Source organism: Callospermophilus lateralis, chromosome 5 (assembly GCF_048772815.1).
Source record: "Callospermophilus lateralis isolate mCalLat2 chromosome 5, mCalLat2.hap1, whole genome shotgun sequence".
NCBI lineage: Eukaryota > Metazoa > Chordata > Mammalia > Rodentia > Sciuridae > Callospermophilus > Callospermophilus lateralis.
Window position 1 is genome coordinate 14,607,622 of NC_135309.1, and position 15,064 is coordinate 14,622,685.

A 15,064-nucleotide genomic window follows, 5' to 3' on the forward strand; every position below is an offset into this window, starting at 1 on the left:
AATAGCCACGGTAGGCGTCACTGACCCAAGGCCTTCTCCGTGGCTGAGCACTTTTGCACACTGCCTCATTGAACAGCAGTCCTGTGACGTCACCATCTGACAAATGAGTAAACCGAGGCACAGAAAGCTGACAGGGCAGGTCCCAGGTCACACAGCTGCTGATGACTGAGCCGGGACGTGACCTGGGTGTGGTCCAGCACCCCTGTTCTTCCTGCTGGGACCACAACCATGTCCTGCGTCGCTAAGTCGCTGTCAGAACTTGGGGGTCACAGGAGGTGCTACTACTGAATGTGCCCCTCAGGGTCATATGTTGTTGGTGTCTGGAGGTGGGATCACTGGGAGGTTTAGAGGAGGTCAGGAGGGTGGGGCCCCAAATGGCATCAGTGGCTTCATGAGAAGAGAGGCCAAGGGAGTCTGCTTGCTCTGTCTCTCCAGGTGATGCCCTCCGCCAGGCTGTGACGCAGCAAGAAGGCCCTCACCAGACGCCAAGCAGATGCCAGCGCTGTGCTCCTCAACTTCCCAGCCCGCAGAACCGTGAGCCAACTCAACGCCTCCTCCTCACCAGCCAGTTTCAAGTCCTTTGTTATAGCAACAGCAGATGGACTAAGATGCCCCCCTTGTCACAGTGAACCAAAGAAACAGCACTGTCCTGCCGTGTTCCACCAGAATGCCCGTCTACAGTGGGTCAGGGCAGAGGGGCCCTCAGTCACCAACGGACAGCAGCTCTCCGGTGGGCCGACTCCACAGCCCCTTTTCAGACCCAGTGGGTGACATAATCAAGAGGCCAAGCCTGGAGCCCAGGGGAACCAGGTTCTAATCCCTCCTCGGCCACTACCTAGTTCTATGACCACCACTCCGTGCCTTGGTGGCCAGGTATGTAAAACAGGGGGTGTCCACACTCCCAGTATCAGAGCTGCCGAATGCTTGAGGAAGGACACAGGCTGAGAGCTTTGCAGGCCTGGCCCGTGGTGAGCACCCAGCAAACGACAGCACCCCTGCTCTGATTGTTTTCAGCTGAGCTAAATGATGCATGGCTCCTGAAGGGTTTGGTGGCCCTGGATCAGAAAAAGGCGAGTCCTGGTGGTAAATGGGAAGCCCCCACCTGTCCAGCTGGTATCTCAACCAATCAGCTTCCAGCACGTACAGCCCGCTGGCAGGTCATCTCTGGAGGGGCCTGAGGCATCTGGGATCAAAGCCACTAACTGTTGGGCGGTCACATTCCACTCACAATAACCACACTCTGCTTTCTGCCAAGACCTGCTCCTTCTCCATGACTCTGAGATCTGGGGTCCTGGGCCATCCCCGTTATTCCACAGCCAATTAATCAACAGCCAACCTGGCCTGATTTACCAGCCTCCCAAGTTTGGATAAAGTGCTTATCGCTCAAGGGCTGAAGTGCGGATCCCGGACTCATCAATCAGATTCTGAGCCCAAAGGACCAGGACCAGGACCAGAGGCAGGACCCTAAGGCATCAGCAATCCTGGGACCTCAAACAGTTCACACCCTTTCTCCTGGTTTTATTTCCTCCCCTGGACTCTGAGACCCCCACGATGGCAAGAATTGGGTCTTTTCATCTTTACCCAGAGTCAAGCCTGGAGGGAGGGTCCCCTCACCCCAGAAGCCTGGAAGAAATCAGCAGAAATCACAGGGCACAGCCGCCCGCCACCTCCGCCTTCTGCCGGCAGAGGGCGCACTCGACCACGGCTGGCCGCCGCCGCCCACGCACCTTGTTGGCCACTGTGTACTGGTAGGAGTACCGCTGCTTGCCGTTCTTGTCCTCGTAAACCGTGGGCACGATCTTCAGGATGTAGTCGTGGGAGGCCAGGGCTGCGGGAAGCACGGGCAGGATGAAGCAGGGGATGGGCACTGCCTGGCTGACAGCTCTTTCTGTCCCTTTAGTCCTGACACTTGGCACAGCAGGGGGCTCTTTCCCCAGTGTCACCCCCCTGGATGCCAGGGACCCGAGAGTCCACCCATCAGGATGTTCTCCTGAACTGTACATAATATTAAAATTCTGGGAACAGCCTAATATCTATCAACAGGGCAGCCTCTAGAGTGGGTGCCGGGAGGGTAGACTCCCAGAGGTGTCATGCAGTGAGAAGAACCAAGGGACAGAAGAGGGCACACAGCACGTTCCGTGAGCTGGGACAGGAGGAGACATTCTCTCTAACGTGTGTGGGCACCTGTAAGAATTATCTAGAAAGATCCCAGGAAGCCCTGAGCAGCCTGGCCCTGGGGAGGAAGGCAGGGTTTGAGAGAGACCCCACTCCACCGTGGGCACTGCTCACATAGTTTTACTTGAAAACAAACCGAGTTTTAGTTTTCAAAAGAAAAAGCTTGCCAACCAGAAAAGCCCAGTGACGCGAGCTGCCGATCCCTTTCCCCTTTGTCAGTGACTGGCCCTGGATCCTGCCACCTCAGCCCTGCCCTGCCCTGCTGACACAACTCCGGCCCCTCCCCCACAGGCCGGACAGGGAGGTGCCTGGACCTGGCCTCACTCATCTGCTGGTCCCCAGAGCCCTGCGCAGGGCCTGGTACGGTCAGATGGCAGCAGATGCTTGCTGCATGAATGAACGGATGGAAGTTGCTGGCCCAGCGTGAATGGAAGAGCGGGTGAATCAGCTACTGAGAAGCATGAGGTCACCAGGGTCCAGCACCCAGCCGCAGCCCTGAGGCGCCAGTCTTACCAGGGCAGAAAGAATTCTCCCGGGCCTTCTGGGATGCTAGGCGAGGCATCCAGGTCTGGGACCATGGGGCTAAGACAACACGGAGACCTAGGCCTGGGGTTCCAGCCCTGACTCACCAGGCCAGTGCAGGCCTAGTCCTGGACTCGCTGGTGGTCCAGCCTGGCACACTTCCTCCCGGCCCCTACTGAGTCTCCAGAAGGAACAGGATCAGGCCAATCCCTCAGAAAAACCTGGGGAAAGCCCTGCAGCCTTGGAGCTGGACCCAGGAAGCCCCACCTGTGTCCAATGGCTCTCAGCCCAGAGTGTGAGGATGCCCTGGGATCAAAAGACCTCACCTGTGAAGAGCCAGGTCGGTGGGCCACGGGTGGGTCTCAGCATTTAATCCAGGAGCCCAAGACCACCCTGGACATACGGTGTCCCAAATGGGCACAGCATTAAACTCGGAAGGAATGAATGCCTTACCCAGATCAGACCTGTACTACCTTTGTTAGAACTTATGCAAAACTCGGCCGTCACAGGGAAACCTCACGGTCACCACCACATCCACCTTCCACACGGGACTGGCTCACGTTCCTGCGTATTGACTGCAGACGGGGGTTTGTATGTGGCCGCCCGTCTTCTTCTAACGGGAGTCTGCAGCTCTCCAAGGAGTGAGCTTCAGGGACATCTTTTCAAGGCCAAGGCAAGGAACCCAAGCCCCAGGGAGACTGTGTCCTCACCCACATGTCCCTAGCACCTCGCCACAACAGGTGCTCAACATGCCTGACGGCCCAGGCCTTGATGGGGCCTCCCAGGACGTGGGCACACAGGACGTCCTCGCCCCGCCCCACGGCCAGGGCTGACTGGCTCCTGTCTTCACTCTTCGGAACAGCGACCCCGCAGCAGCGTCTCCCTAGGTCTCTCCCAGCTATCCTGGTTCTTTCCTGTGCTCTTCTCTAGCAGAACCCGAGGCTCACAAGCTTTGATGCAGTTCCCCAGATGCCCACTAGAGGCAGGCACGCGCGGGGCTTGGTGGAGGGTTCCTGGAGACCACAGGCTCATCTCCCATCCGTACCCTTGCGCCCCTCCAACACCATCAACACAGGGCCCCCTGGTTTCCTCTGCACCTCACCAGTGGGATGAGCTTCGAAGCCGCGCTTTCTTTTGTCTTTTTTGGGGGCTGGAGCCCAGGATTTGCACACGCGAGGCAGGGGCTCTCCTTTCGCTGCACCTCCAACCCACACAGTTAAACCAGCAGCCTGCGTGTGTGAGTTGCACACCATTCAGTGCCACGACACAGGACACAATTCTGCCTAAGAACAGCCTAGGTGTGACCGTGGGAACTGTTCCCAAAGTGGGCCACTGACACTGCAAAGGGGAAGGAAGAGAAGGGCTGGCACTTGCGCACCTGCAGCGCGACTCACGGACTGAGCCCTTGACACCCCCTTGCTGATCCTCATGGCAGGGCCCTGCGAGAGGTGGAGGGGACGCTCCCATCTTACAGATGAAGAAACTGAGGCTCAGGGGTTAGCAACTTCCAAGTTCCCAGTGCTGCGGAGTGGGGGAGCCTGACTCTGGAGTCCAAGGTCCCCTGTCACCACACTGCCAACTGGCAACTGCTCCTACGAGTGATGTCCAGGTGTGACAGCTCATCACTCCTAGGCATGGCTCGCACACCTGGTGGTTACTGGCACAGGCTGAGTCCTGGGAACAGACAGTGGGCAAGGCAGAGCCCCCAGTTCATGGGCTTATGTTTTTGCTGGAGCCACAACCAAGAGCAACAAATGACTGAAGGGACAGGTCATTTCCCAGGCTGGCACGTGCAGGGGGGAAATGGGCTCATTCCTATGAGTGGGGACTGCTGGCCCAGAGGGACTCTCTGAACTGGTAGCGTCTACGCGGAGACCTGATTGACAGGCGGGGGCCAGATGCCATTCTGGCTCCAAGCTGCATAGAGAACAGCTCTGCAGAGGCCTGGGCATAGGGGACAGAGGCCAGAGGCCAGCAGGTGGCCTGACCTGGGAAATGGAAGCCAGTCTCCTGCTGGCTGGCTGAGGCCCGAGAGGACTTATCTCAGCCTGGAGCCGGAAGCGTCTGGCGGCAGCGCTATCTGCTCTGCCACTGGGGCCTTCCCAGCACAGACAGCCAGCGCATCCTCGCTGCCCCACATGCCCCTGAAGTGCACGCTGCCCTCACACAGGACGACAATGACCCCTCCACACAGACCAGGCCTCTGTCCAGACCCTGCACGCCAGAAGGTTGCACCTGTCCGTGAAGAAGTACTGCTTGTCCCTCCTGCAGGCAGCAGGAACGGCCACCCAGAGGGACAGCACCTGCCAATAGCAAGGCCAGACCATCGGCAGAACCCTCAGGTGGCCCACTGAGGGCTAGGCAGTGCCCGGGGAGAGCCCAGGTGGGCACCTCCCTTCCCATCCAGGCGTAATAACGCCAAAGAGTCAGCAGCTCATGCTCTGTGTGCCCCGAAAAACTAAAAACAACTTCTGCTCAAGGTGGTAGACTTCACAGGGAGACGGGGGTTTGACTGACTGGTGGGCAGAGAGTGGAGGGTGTCTCCTTTCACTGCATCCCTGGCTGTGGTAGGAATCAGAGAGCTCGGCTGAGGGGATGAGGCAGGTGACCCGTCCAGCATGGGGGCTGGCTTGAGCAGACAGGCCTGCCGGGCCCCTTTGTGAAGCGTGCGTGTGCGTGAGGTGTGCAGCACCTGTGTGTGGTCTAGTGTGTGCAGATGGCTGTCCTATTTCAAGGGAGAAGAGGGGAGGAGCCACTGCGGGTGGGGAGGGGCAGGCAGTCAGGGGTGGCCACCTGGGCCACCTTCAGAGATGTTCTCACAGTGGCCTCCTGGAGTGAGAGTGGGTTTGGGCCTGGCCATCACCCTCAGGCCACTGTCGCCACTCAGAACAGCATGCAGCAGCGGTGACAATCCTCCCTGCCTCCCCCCTGTCCCTCCACCCTCCCTCTATCCCCTTTGCCCTTCTTCTGTCCCCTCTGCCCTCCTTCTGCCCCCTCTGCCCTTCCCCATCCCCTCTGCCCCCCTTCTGCCCCCTCTGCCCTCCCCCAGCCCCTCTGTCATCCCCCTGTCCCCTTCCACCTGCAGTCGGGGGCTCCCGGGGCTGAGGGCCGTAGGACACTCACGGTTGGAGTTGAGTCTGTCGGCTCCCCCAAGGGCATTGAAAGCTCCGTGGACATTCTGGACCTATGGAGAAGCACAGTGAGCCATGGGGACAGGCCCTGGCCGTGGGGCACTGGCCACGAGAGCCTGGTCTGGGGTGCTCACTCGTGGTTGAGGGGTCCAGCAGAGTTGTGGGGAGCAGGAGACAGCAAGGGCTGGGTGTGGGGAGGCAGCGGCCTTCCCCTGTGAGCGCCTAGTTGGGCGCGCTGTTGGGCCCCCCATGTCGCTCCTTTACAGTCCTCACAATGTATCACTGGCCTGTTTCACAGAAGAGCACCCCAAGGCCCGAGAGGCACCCAGGCTTGTTGGGCATCAGGCCGCTGCTGAGCAGCTGAGCAGGCTGGACCAGGGCTGCCGGCGTCCAGCTAAGCTCTTCCGACAGGGACACACCAGCTCGGGTGACTCTGGACCCTGCACTCCTCCTGAGGCTCCTGCCACCGTCTAGAAGGCCGGAGAGGAGGCTAGATGGGGTGCCCAGAGCTGGGGCCTCCCATTGTCCACTGCAGGGACAGACAGACTTGTGGACAGACTCTTCCTGGGCACCTGGGCAGGCACCCACCAGGCAGGGGCAGTTGCAGAGTGGGCTACGGCCACGGCCACCTCTCGTTAGGGCTCGGTGGGGAACAGCTGAGCCGAGGAGGATGAGCACCCCGCAAGTGGAGCATGCCACCAGGGGCCCCTAAGAGGGGACACGCAGCCAGACACCCTGGAAGGCTTCGTGGAGGAAGGGACACCAAGACTGGGGATGAGTCAGGTCAGCGGCCTGAGCCGGAGCCTGAGGAGCCTACAGAACCCTGGTGGCCCCAGGGGAAGGAGGGCACGGGGGCGGCCACAGGAGCAAGGCCCCCACAGGGCAGGCTGCAGCCGGGCGGGCAGTGGGTGGGTGACCCAAGATTGTCCTGATCCTCCCAGGCCCTCTGGCCGTGGTCACTGAGCTGCCCTTCAGAGCCACAGGCTTTCATCAGGCAGGAAGGGGAGTCTGCGAGGGAGGAGGAGGCCTGTCCCTGTGCTGCTCTGGGGCTGGGGTCCAAGCCTGGTCTCTGACCCAGTGGGGGTGGGTGGAGGAGGGTGGAGGAGGGTGGAGGAGGGTGGAGGAGGGTGGAGGAGGGTGGAGGTGGGTGGAGGAGGGTGGAGGTGGGTGGAGGAGGGTGGAGGAGGGTGGAGGAGGGTGGAGGAGGGTGGAGGTGGGTGGAGGAGGGTGGAGGAGGGTGGAGGAGGGTGGAGGTGGGTGGAGGAGGGTGGAGGAGGGTGGAGGAGGGTGGAGGAGGGTGGAGGAGGGTGGAGGAGGGTGGAGGAGGGTGGAGGAGGGTGGAGGTGGGTGGAGGAGGGTGGAGGTGGGTGGAGGTGGGTGGAGGAGGGTGGAGGAGGGTGGAGGAGGGTGGAGGTGGGTGGAGGAGGGTGGAGGAGGGTGGAGGTGGGTGGAGGAGGGTGGAGGTGGGTGGAGGTGGGTGGAGGAGGGTGGAGGTGGGTGGAGGTGGGTGGAGGTGGGTGGAGGAGGGTGGAGGTGGGTGGAGGTGGGTGGAGGAGGGTGGAGGAGGGTGGAGGAGGGTGGAGGTGGGTGGAGGAGGGTGGAGGAGGGTGGAGGTGGGTGGAGGAGGGTGGAGGTGGGTGGAGGTGGGTGGAGGAGGGTGGAGGAGGGTGGAGGAGGGTGGAGGTGGGTGCCGGACGTTCCCTCCACACAGCGTCTGTGGCTCATCTCGCGCTCACTCGCACAGTGACCTGGTGAACGTGTGTCATCCCAGAGGCCCCACCTGGGCAGGGGCCACGCTTGGCCTCCTGGTGTGAGCCACGCCAGCGGCTAGTAGGTGCTCGGTGGGCGGTTCTTGAACAGACAGATGGCAACGATGGGTGGACGGCGCCAAGCTGGGGGCGTGTTAAAGAACTTCTCACTAAGTCAGAATTCCCCACTAAGGACAGAGTGTGGGCCGCCACTGTCCCCGCTGAGGACACAGGGTGGGCCGCTGTCCCTCAGTCCTGGCACGGGCATGTGTCAGGGTGCTGCTCTCGACACTGCAGGCAGGCCCCCCAGAAGGCATTTGCCTGTGCCCAAGGAGGACAGAGGGGACCAGGTGACACAGCTACTGTACCCTCACTCCTGGCCTTGCCACCCCGAGTGTGCCCTGCTCACCTGTAGTGTGTCTCCAAAGGAGAGCTTGTGGATGATGTGCGTCATGTCTGGGTTCTGTGGCTGGGCCGTGGCACTGTGTGTGGACACGTGGAAGTTGCCAGGTACCTGAGAAAGAAAGGCAAGTTTCAGGAGTGTGGCTGTTCAGGGTGGGATTCAGGGGCTGTGGGATCCAGGTGCAGCACAGGCAGTCAGACCTGGAGTCAGATCTGGGTTTGGATCGTGGCTTATATCATTTCCAGCTGTATGACTTTGAAGGAGCCACTTCACCTCTCTGAGCCTCGGACTCCCCTGAGGAGGGAGCTGGGGTAACCTTGAGGGAGAATGTGGGTGCCCCCCCACACTGGGGCCACTGGCACGAAGCAGGACCCGAGACAGTGGCTGGTCCCCAGCACCCTCCACGGCCTCTGGGCTGCAGGACAAGGGTCTTCCTTGAACTCCAACCAAGACCTCCTACCCAAGGATGCCCACCACCCTGGACAGGGGAGCCCTGAGGACAGACTGTGGCAGCCTCATTCCTTCCCTGGGTCTCGAGGACTGGCAGAGCCTTGCCCCAGGGAGGGTCAAGACAAGAACCTGTGGGCCCAGCGCTGACAGCCACAGGTCAAGCTATGGACGGCGACGGCTCCCCAAGATCTCCTTGTTCCTGCACAAGGCTCACCTTCCCCTCCCAGCTATGCAGACCAAGGCCCTGGGGTCACACCCAACATCCCGGCCATCAGGAGCCCTGTCCACCACCTTCCCACACACCAGTGCCTGCCCCTCTCCAGCCATCACGGAGGCCCTAGGCCAGGCTCTGGACAGACAGCAACGGCAGCCTCGCCCTGGGCACCCAGCGCCTGCCTTGTCCCCACCTGGTCTAGGCCCTTCACTGACCAAGTTGGTCTCTCAGCTCCTCCCCAGACCCTCCCCGGCTGGCTCTCTGTCTGTGGTGTGGATGTGGCTCATCTCCCAGGGCTCGCGTTGGAGGCTTGGTTCTCACTAGACGACTTGGGAGGTGGGGCCTTCGAGAGCAGGGCCTGAGTGGAAGGCCACAGGTCAGAGGGGACACTACCCTCCAAAGGGACTGGTGTAGTTCTCCTGGGAACCTGGTTAGTTCTTGAAAGTGGGCTATAAAAATAGCAGAGCCAGACCCTCGGCTCACTTTGGCTTCCTGTGTCACCACGTGGTCCCTCTTGTACGCACTGTGATGCCACTGGCCAAATGGACGGGGCTGCCCAACCCTGGGCTTTCAGCTTTCAGAACTGAACCAAATAAACCACTTTTCTTTATATCCATCCTAGCCTCAGGTATTTCACTATAGCATTGAAAAACTAGAGTTCACATCCTCACGTGCTGGGTTATGGCTACTGGCAAGCACTCTGCCCTGTCCTCTCTGCCACTGTCACCTATGCTCACACATGTCTGCCACAGTGGGCTCCCTGCTCTGCCTGGGACATTGCCCAGCATGCCCCACCTCAGGGCCTTTGTGGCCACCACTTCTTCCTGGAATCCTCTTCACCATGGCCGTCCCACCTCCTTTGGGTCTCTGCTCAGGTGTCACCTCTTAGGCCTTCCTTGTTCCCCTGTCCACAAGAGCACCCCAACCCTTAATTGCTAGAGCACTTATCTTCTGTCTTATCTTGTCCCCACCTCCTCCTGCTGGACGGTAAGTCCACACCAGCAGGGACCTGTCTGCTTCGTCCCCTGCTCTCTGAGACCCGACCTGGACAGGTGCTTCCCTTACTGAATGAAGGAATGACCTCCGATCCTTGGCCTGGCACCTGGTCACTCCCTTCATATAGAAAAGGGAACTGAGGCTCACAGCAGTGAAGACACCCGCTAAGCCCCCATGTCGAGAGCTGTGGTCTGACTCATGCCCCTGCATGTGCCCCTTCCTCCGGCTCACATGGGGTGCACCCCTCTCAGTGGCCCTCGGTGAGAGCACAGAGTAAGGAACTAGGGGAGCTGGAGTAGCTGAGCCCCGAAAAGCAGGGGTGAGGCAGCAGGCCCGAGAGGGAGGCGGTCACGTGTCAAGGACCTCGGGTGTCACAGTGAGAAGGCTGGGGTCATCTCGGTGCTGACCTAGAGCACGCCTGCTCCAGGCGCACCTTGCGGAGCCGGAGCTTCAAGGCCCGGCCTGGCGGGCCGTGGACTGCAGTGGATGGGGCAGCCCATGGGGCCCGCCTGGGGCATGAGGAACGGCTTGGCCCTGCTCGGGGCCCAGAAAGCCAAGGGCAGCAGCAGCTGAGCTCCACACCTGGGCTCGAGACCAGCCCCGCTCCCTGGGGCCTCAGGCAAGGTGGTGGCCGCCCCGTCCCCACCAGAAAACAGGGAGTGAAGGAGGTGGCACAGAGCAGGTGGCAGTCAGTGGCTCGGCTTTGGGGATGAAGACACTTGTGTGGGGACCGGGGAGAAGGGCCCTGGAAGAGGGGGGGTGAAGGCGCCAGGCTCCAGGCGGGCACATTAGACTTGAGGCTCTGCTGACTTGGCTTCGCTGACGTAGGGAACGTTCTCAGAGCCTGCGCGGGGCTGGGGAGGGCCGGAGGGGGACAGAGCACCTGCCCAGCAAGCACGAGGGCCACAAAACCCAGCTGACCAGGACAAGAACCTCCACCCACAGGCCCAGAGCTCCCGCCCCTGTGGCCGGCCCTCCTGGAGGTGACGAAGCCCCCAGCCACTCCGGGAGTTCGCCCCCCACCAGCACGGGCCTCCTGTGGACGGGCCACGGGCACAGCTCAGACTCAAGGCTCCCAAGGCTAAGCAGGTGGGGGAGGCTGGCTCCAGGCCTCTCCCGCCCGCGGTGGCCTCGGAGGCTGACTCAGGGATGGGCCCCTGCTGCACACAGCCATCACAGGTGCTGACTCATGCCAGTGCCCGCTGGGCTGCAGAGGAGAGGACGTTGGTGACTGTGGCACCTGCGTCAGCATCTCTGATGCTTCCAGAGCTCAGGCTGAGCCGGCGCCTCCCCCTCCCCTCCCCTCCCCTCCTGGGGCTGCTGGGGGGGCCACCTGCGTCAGGCCGGGCAGCGGGCGGCCGAGAGCGTGAACCCCGCACGAGGCTGTGGTCCCCATGCACAGCTGCGCTTCCTGATGGACGGAAAAGGGGGCAGTGACACAGTCTGGCCGGAGGCTGGGGGATGAGGGCGCAGGAGGTGGCTGCGGGGTCTCTGCTCTCCAAGGGTCTGGGCGGAGGGTGGCCCAGAGCACGGAGATGCGCTGGCCACAGGACACAGCTGTGAGGCGGCAGCTGTGGGCAGTGGGCTTGGGGCCCTGGTGCCAGGCTGCCTGCGTCCAGGTCCTGGCCGATTGTCCTTGAGATGGCTACTAACCCCCCCCCCCCCGGGCTCATCTGCTCCAGACTCTTGTGGAAAGGGCTGGAAAGAGCCCAGTGAGGGTGGCCACAGCATGTGGGCTGGTGGGACCTTTCAGACCTGTGTCCATCTATGCTCACAGTCACTTGCTTGTGCCAGGTGTTGACCAGTGTGGGGTGGCTCACTGTCCAGGCCCTGCAGGGTGTGGTCCTTTTTCACAGCTGGGAAGCGGGTGCTGACCCCCAGCAGAGGAAGCAGAGGCTCAGAAAAACCAGAACGCTGAGTCTCCAACCAGTGGGCACCCCAGCCCAGGTTTCTGAACAAGGGTCTGCCTGACCCCAAAAGGGCAAGTTCTGGTTCAGCCAGAGCAGCCGGGGCCCCAACGGAGCTTGTCCAAGGGGCAGATGGCAGCTGGGGCACGGGTGCCAGGAGATGGAAAGGTTTGGCGCTTGGTGGTCTCCAGGGCACTGGGCGCGTAGACCCGAATCAACCCAGGCCCTTCCTGTCCCCTCTGGGGAGTGCACAGGTTCCAGCCCTGGTGGTCACAGCTCCCCAGGGCGGCCCCGCGACTAGGGGGCTGTGAGCATCTTCAACTTCCAAGGGCTGGCACAGGCCCCCCCAGCCACTCGGAGCCTCATCCTGTGCCCTCCGCTCAGCACGTCCTTCATTATCTCCACGTCTGTCACCTAAAGTACGCGTCTGCTTGTCTGAGTGCTCACCTGAGCGCTGGCCATCTGTGCAATAGACTGTGGCCAAGGAGGGACCGTGGCCGCTCCTCTCTGCCCACAGCCAGGGCCGAGCAACAGGTAGAGGGCTCAGCAGCCTGGATGCACGGGAGAGCTAGTGCTCAGGGCAGCGACGAGAGCCCCTGGGGCGGGCAGGGAGGGGAGTGATGGCGTCCACAGGGGCCCACCTCACGGGATGTGGCTGCAGCAGATCCCCAGATGGTACAGCGGTGGAGCAGGCAGCCCGGGCCCACCTCCTGTCCTGCCAGCCTGCCGTGGCCTCCCCTGGCCGTCCCCTCTCCAGGCCACCCCAGTTTTGGCCTGAACCCCACTGCCCCTCGCCTCCCAAGAATGAGGCTCCTGCAGTGGCCGTTCTCTGCCCTTGTGGCCTTCCCTGGGCCATCCACAGCACACAGGTGAGTGGCCCCCGCCCTGTCCCCCAGCACCCTGCGGCACACTCTCTCTCGGACACACGTGGGCCATGTGACCTGCTGGGTGTCTGGGAGGTTGACGCGTTGCTGGTGTGGTCCCCCGTGTGGTGGTGCTGAGGCTGGTGGGGCTTGAGAGGTGGGCACAGCGGGAAATGGCCAGGTCACGGGCACTGCCCTCAGAGGGGACTAACGTGCTTCTGCCCCTCCCCATTGCTCCTGGCTTCCTGTCCCTTGACTCCACCATGGTGACGCCATCCGTCACGAGGCCTCCCCAGAGTTAAGTAGATGCCCACCAGGCTCAGATCTGAGAACTGAAGAGACCTTTCTTCTTTCCTTGTTCTGGGGGAGGGTCTCACTGTGTCACCATGCTGGTCTTGAACTCCAGGGCTCCAGTGACACTCCTGCCTCAGCCCCAGAGAACTCAACTCTTTTTTTCTGTTTTTGGAAGAAAACTTGCCCTCCTCTGGTGCATGTTGCTCACGCACAGCGGTGGCTCCTAGTGACATGACGTGCTCCTAGTTACAGGGGGCCACTTGCTCAGCTTCACTCCCCGCATCTCCCCTTTCCCTCCCCCTCCCCCGCCCCTTCCTTTACCCTCAGGGCCTCCTTCGACTTTCCTGATGTCCCTTTTTTGTCCCCTCTAGATTTCACATGAGAGAAAACACTGTCAGAGTCTGGCTTATTTTGTTTAACATGATATTCTCGTTTCATTTATTTTCCTGCAAATAACATAATTTCATTCTTGTTTATGGCTGAATAAAACTCCATGATGCATACATGCCACATTAAAAAAATCATCTGCTCCTCCATTGATGATCTCTTATCTTTCTGAAGTGCCCGGCCTCAGGTATTTCATTATGGTAAAACCGACTTAGCCCATGTGTTTTCTAGATTCCAGAAACTGTCCAGCCCGTGTTGCCTCCTGTCTGAGCACCCATCTCATATCTTTTGTTACACTGCCCGTCTCCCCAATTCTCAATGATGGGGTTACACCAGAAATCGGTCCTCAAGTACATTTCTTTCAAGACCTTGTGTTCTCAACGGTTTTGGTGACCCTTCGGCCAGTCTGACTACCCTGTCTTAAAAGTTAAAATGTTTTTAATGCACAGAATTCCAGGATTACAAAGGAAAAACAATATATTTAAACAAGAATTAAAATATTAAAAACATTTAAACATTACTTCTTTAGTAATGCATCAAATAACAAGAGGGGGGAGGGGCATGTGACAGCTGTCATTTCAAAGTAGGGACGCCCCGATGTGGCACCACTGTCAGTTCACATCAGTGTCAGCCACGGGCCTGCTGACAGCTAGTGTCCTGCCTGCACTCACTGCAGACAGAGGGGCTGAATCTGAGTCAGAGCTTGGCAAAAACAACATGCACTCGACCTCTGTCCAAGATCATGGGCCCTTGAGGTCACCCTGCTGTCCCTGGGGTACCTGCAAGTGAGTCTCCTGTCCTCCTGTGTCAGAGGACGCCAGGTGTGGATTGAGGCTCTAGGCCATCCCCAGGTCAACTCTAACCTCAATGTAACATCTCCAGGGGACACTGGATGGACACCCAGAGGACACCGTAACTGAACTGTGGACCCCCAGCATCACGGGCCCCACGTCAGGGAGTCGGAACCGCCCGGCGGCAAGAAAACACCTAAGAGGCTTCTTCGTTCTCGCCGGACCTGCCGCCCGATGCACGGTCACGTCCTGTCCACTCCACACCCCTAACCGGCCGCGCCACCCCAATCCACTGACATAGCCACTGTCCCCGAGCCCCGCTCCAGGTCCCTAGGCCAGCCCCCACAGGTCCACCAGGTTGACCCTTCCTGTAAGGGTGGAAATGTCCTGCACCTGTGCTGACACAGTGGCCACTAGTCCCCTGCGGCTAGTGAGACTGAGGGCCTGAATTTTATACTTTGTTGAATTTTAGCTAATTATGGTTTCAGTAGCCTTCGGGGCCACTGTGGGAGATTACATGGCTCCTCTGCCTGAACACGAGGACCACCAGACAGTCCAGATCATGTACACAGGCGGACCCCAGGAAGTGACCGATCTGCACCGAAGCCCCAGTGCACCAGCCTCCCAGGATCCCACCCTGTTGTCCTCTCCCACCCTGCTCCTGGGCTGCAGCACTGTAAAACCCATCAGAAGTGACAATGTCCCACAGCAAGCTTCAAGGAGGCCCAGAGGAGGCAGAAGGTGGAAGGGCACTCTACCCCGGAGCTACACCTTCAGAGCTTTCTAGTTTTTATTTTGAGACAGGGTCTTGCTAAGTTGCTGAGACTGGCCTCCAACTTGTGATCCTCCTGCCTCAGCCTCCTGAGTCACTGGGATCATAGGTGGCCACTGTGCTGGCTAGAGGGTCTAACTTTTTTTTGGTACTGGGGTTTGAACGCAGGGGCAGTTAACCACTGAGCCACATCCCAGCCCTAGAGTGTCTAACTTTTAAGAGTCAGAAATGTGGACACTTTGGATCTGTTGGTCTTAGCTCTGATGCATTAAATGTGGAACAGGAAAAACACAGCTTGTTTTTCCGGCTAGATGTGGCCAGTGAGTTAGTAACCTGCTCTCAGGTGATCAGGGGTCACAGGAAGGGCATTCTAAGCAGAGACCGAGAGACGCAAGCAGAAGCCAGGAGCCA

At 60.1% G+C, this 15,064-nt stretch overlaps 1 protein-coding gene across 1 annotated transcript in view; it reads right to left on the reverse strand.

Annotated features, from left to right (window-relative positions):
• Window positions 1-15,064, reverse strand: part of Ergic1 (endoplasmic reticulum-golgi intermediate compartment 1) — a 77,492-nt gene that overhangs the window by 13,717 nt on the left and 48,711 nt on the right. Inside the window, exons 6-8 of the mRNA XM_076856337.2 lie at window positions 7,986-8,090; window positions 5,821-5,881; window positions 1,728-1,828 (exon numbers count right to left, since the gene is read on the reverse strand). Of these exons, the coding sequence (XP_076712452.1) occupies window positions 1,728-1,828; window positions 5,821-5,881; window positions 7,986-8,090 (267 nt within the window). The remainder of the gene's footprint in view (window positions 1-1,727; window positions 1,829-5,820; window positions 5,882-7,985; window positions 8,091-15,064) is intronic.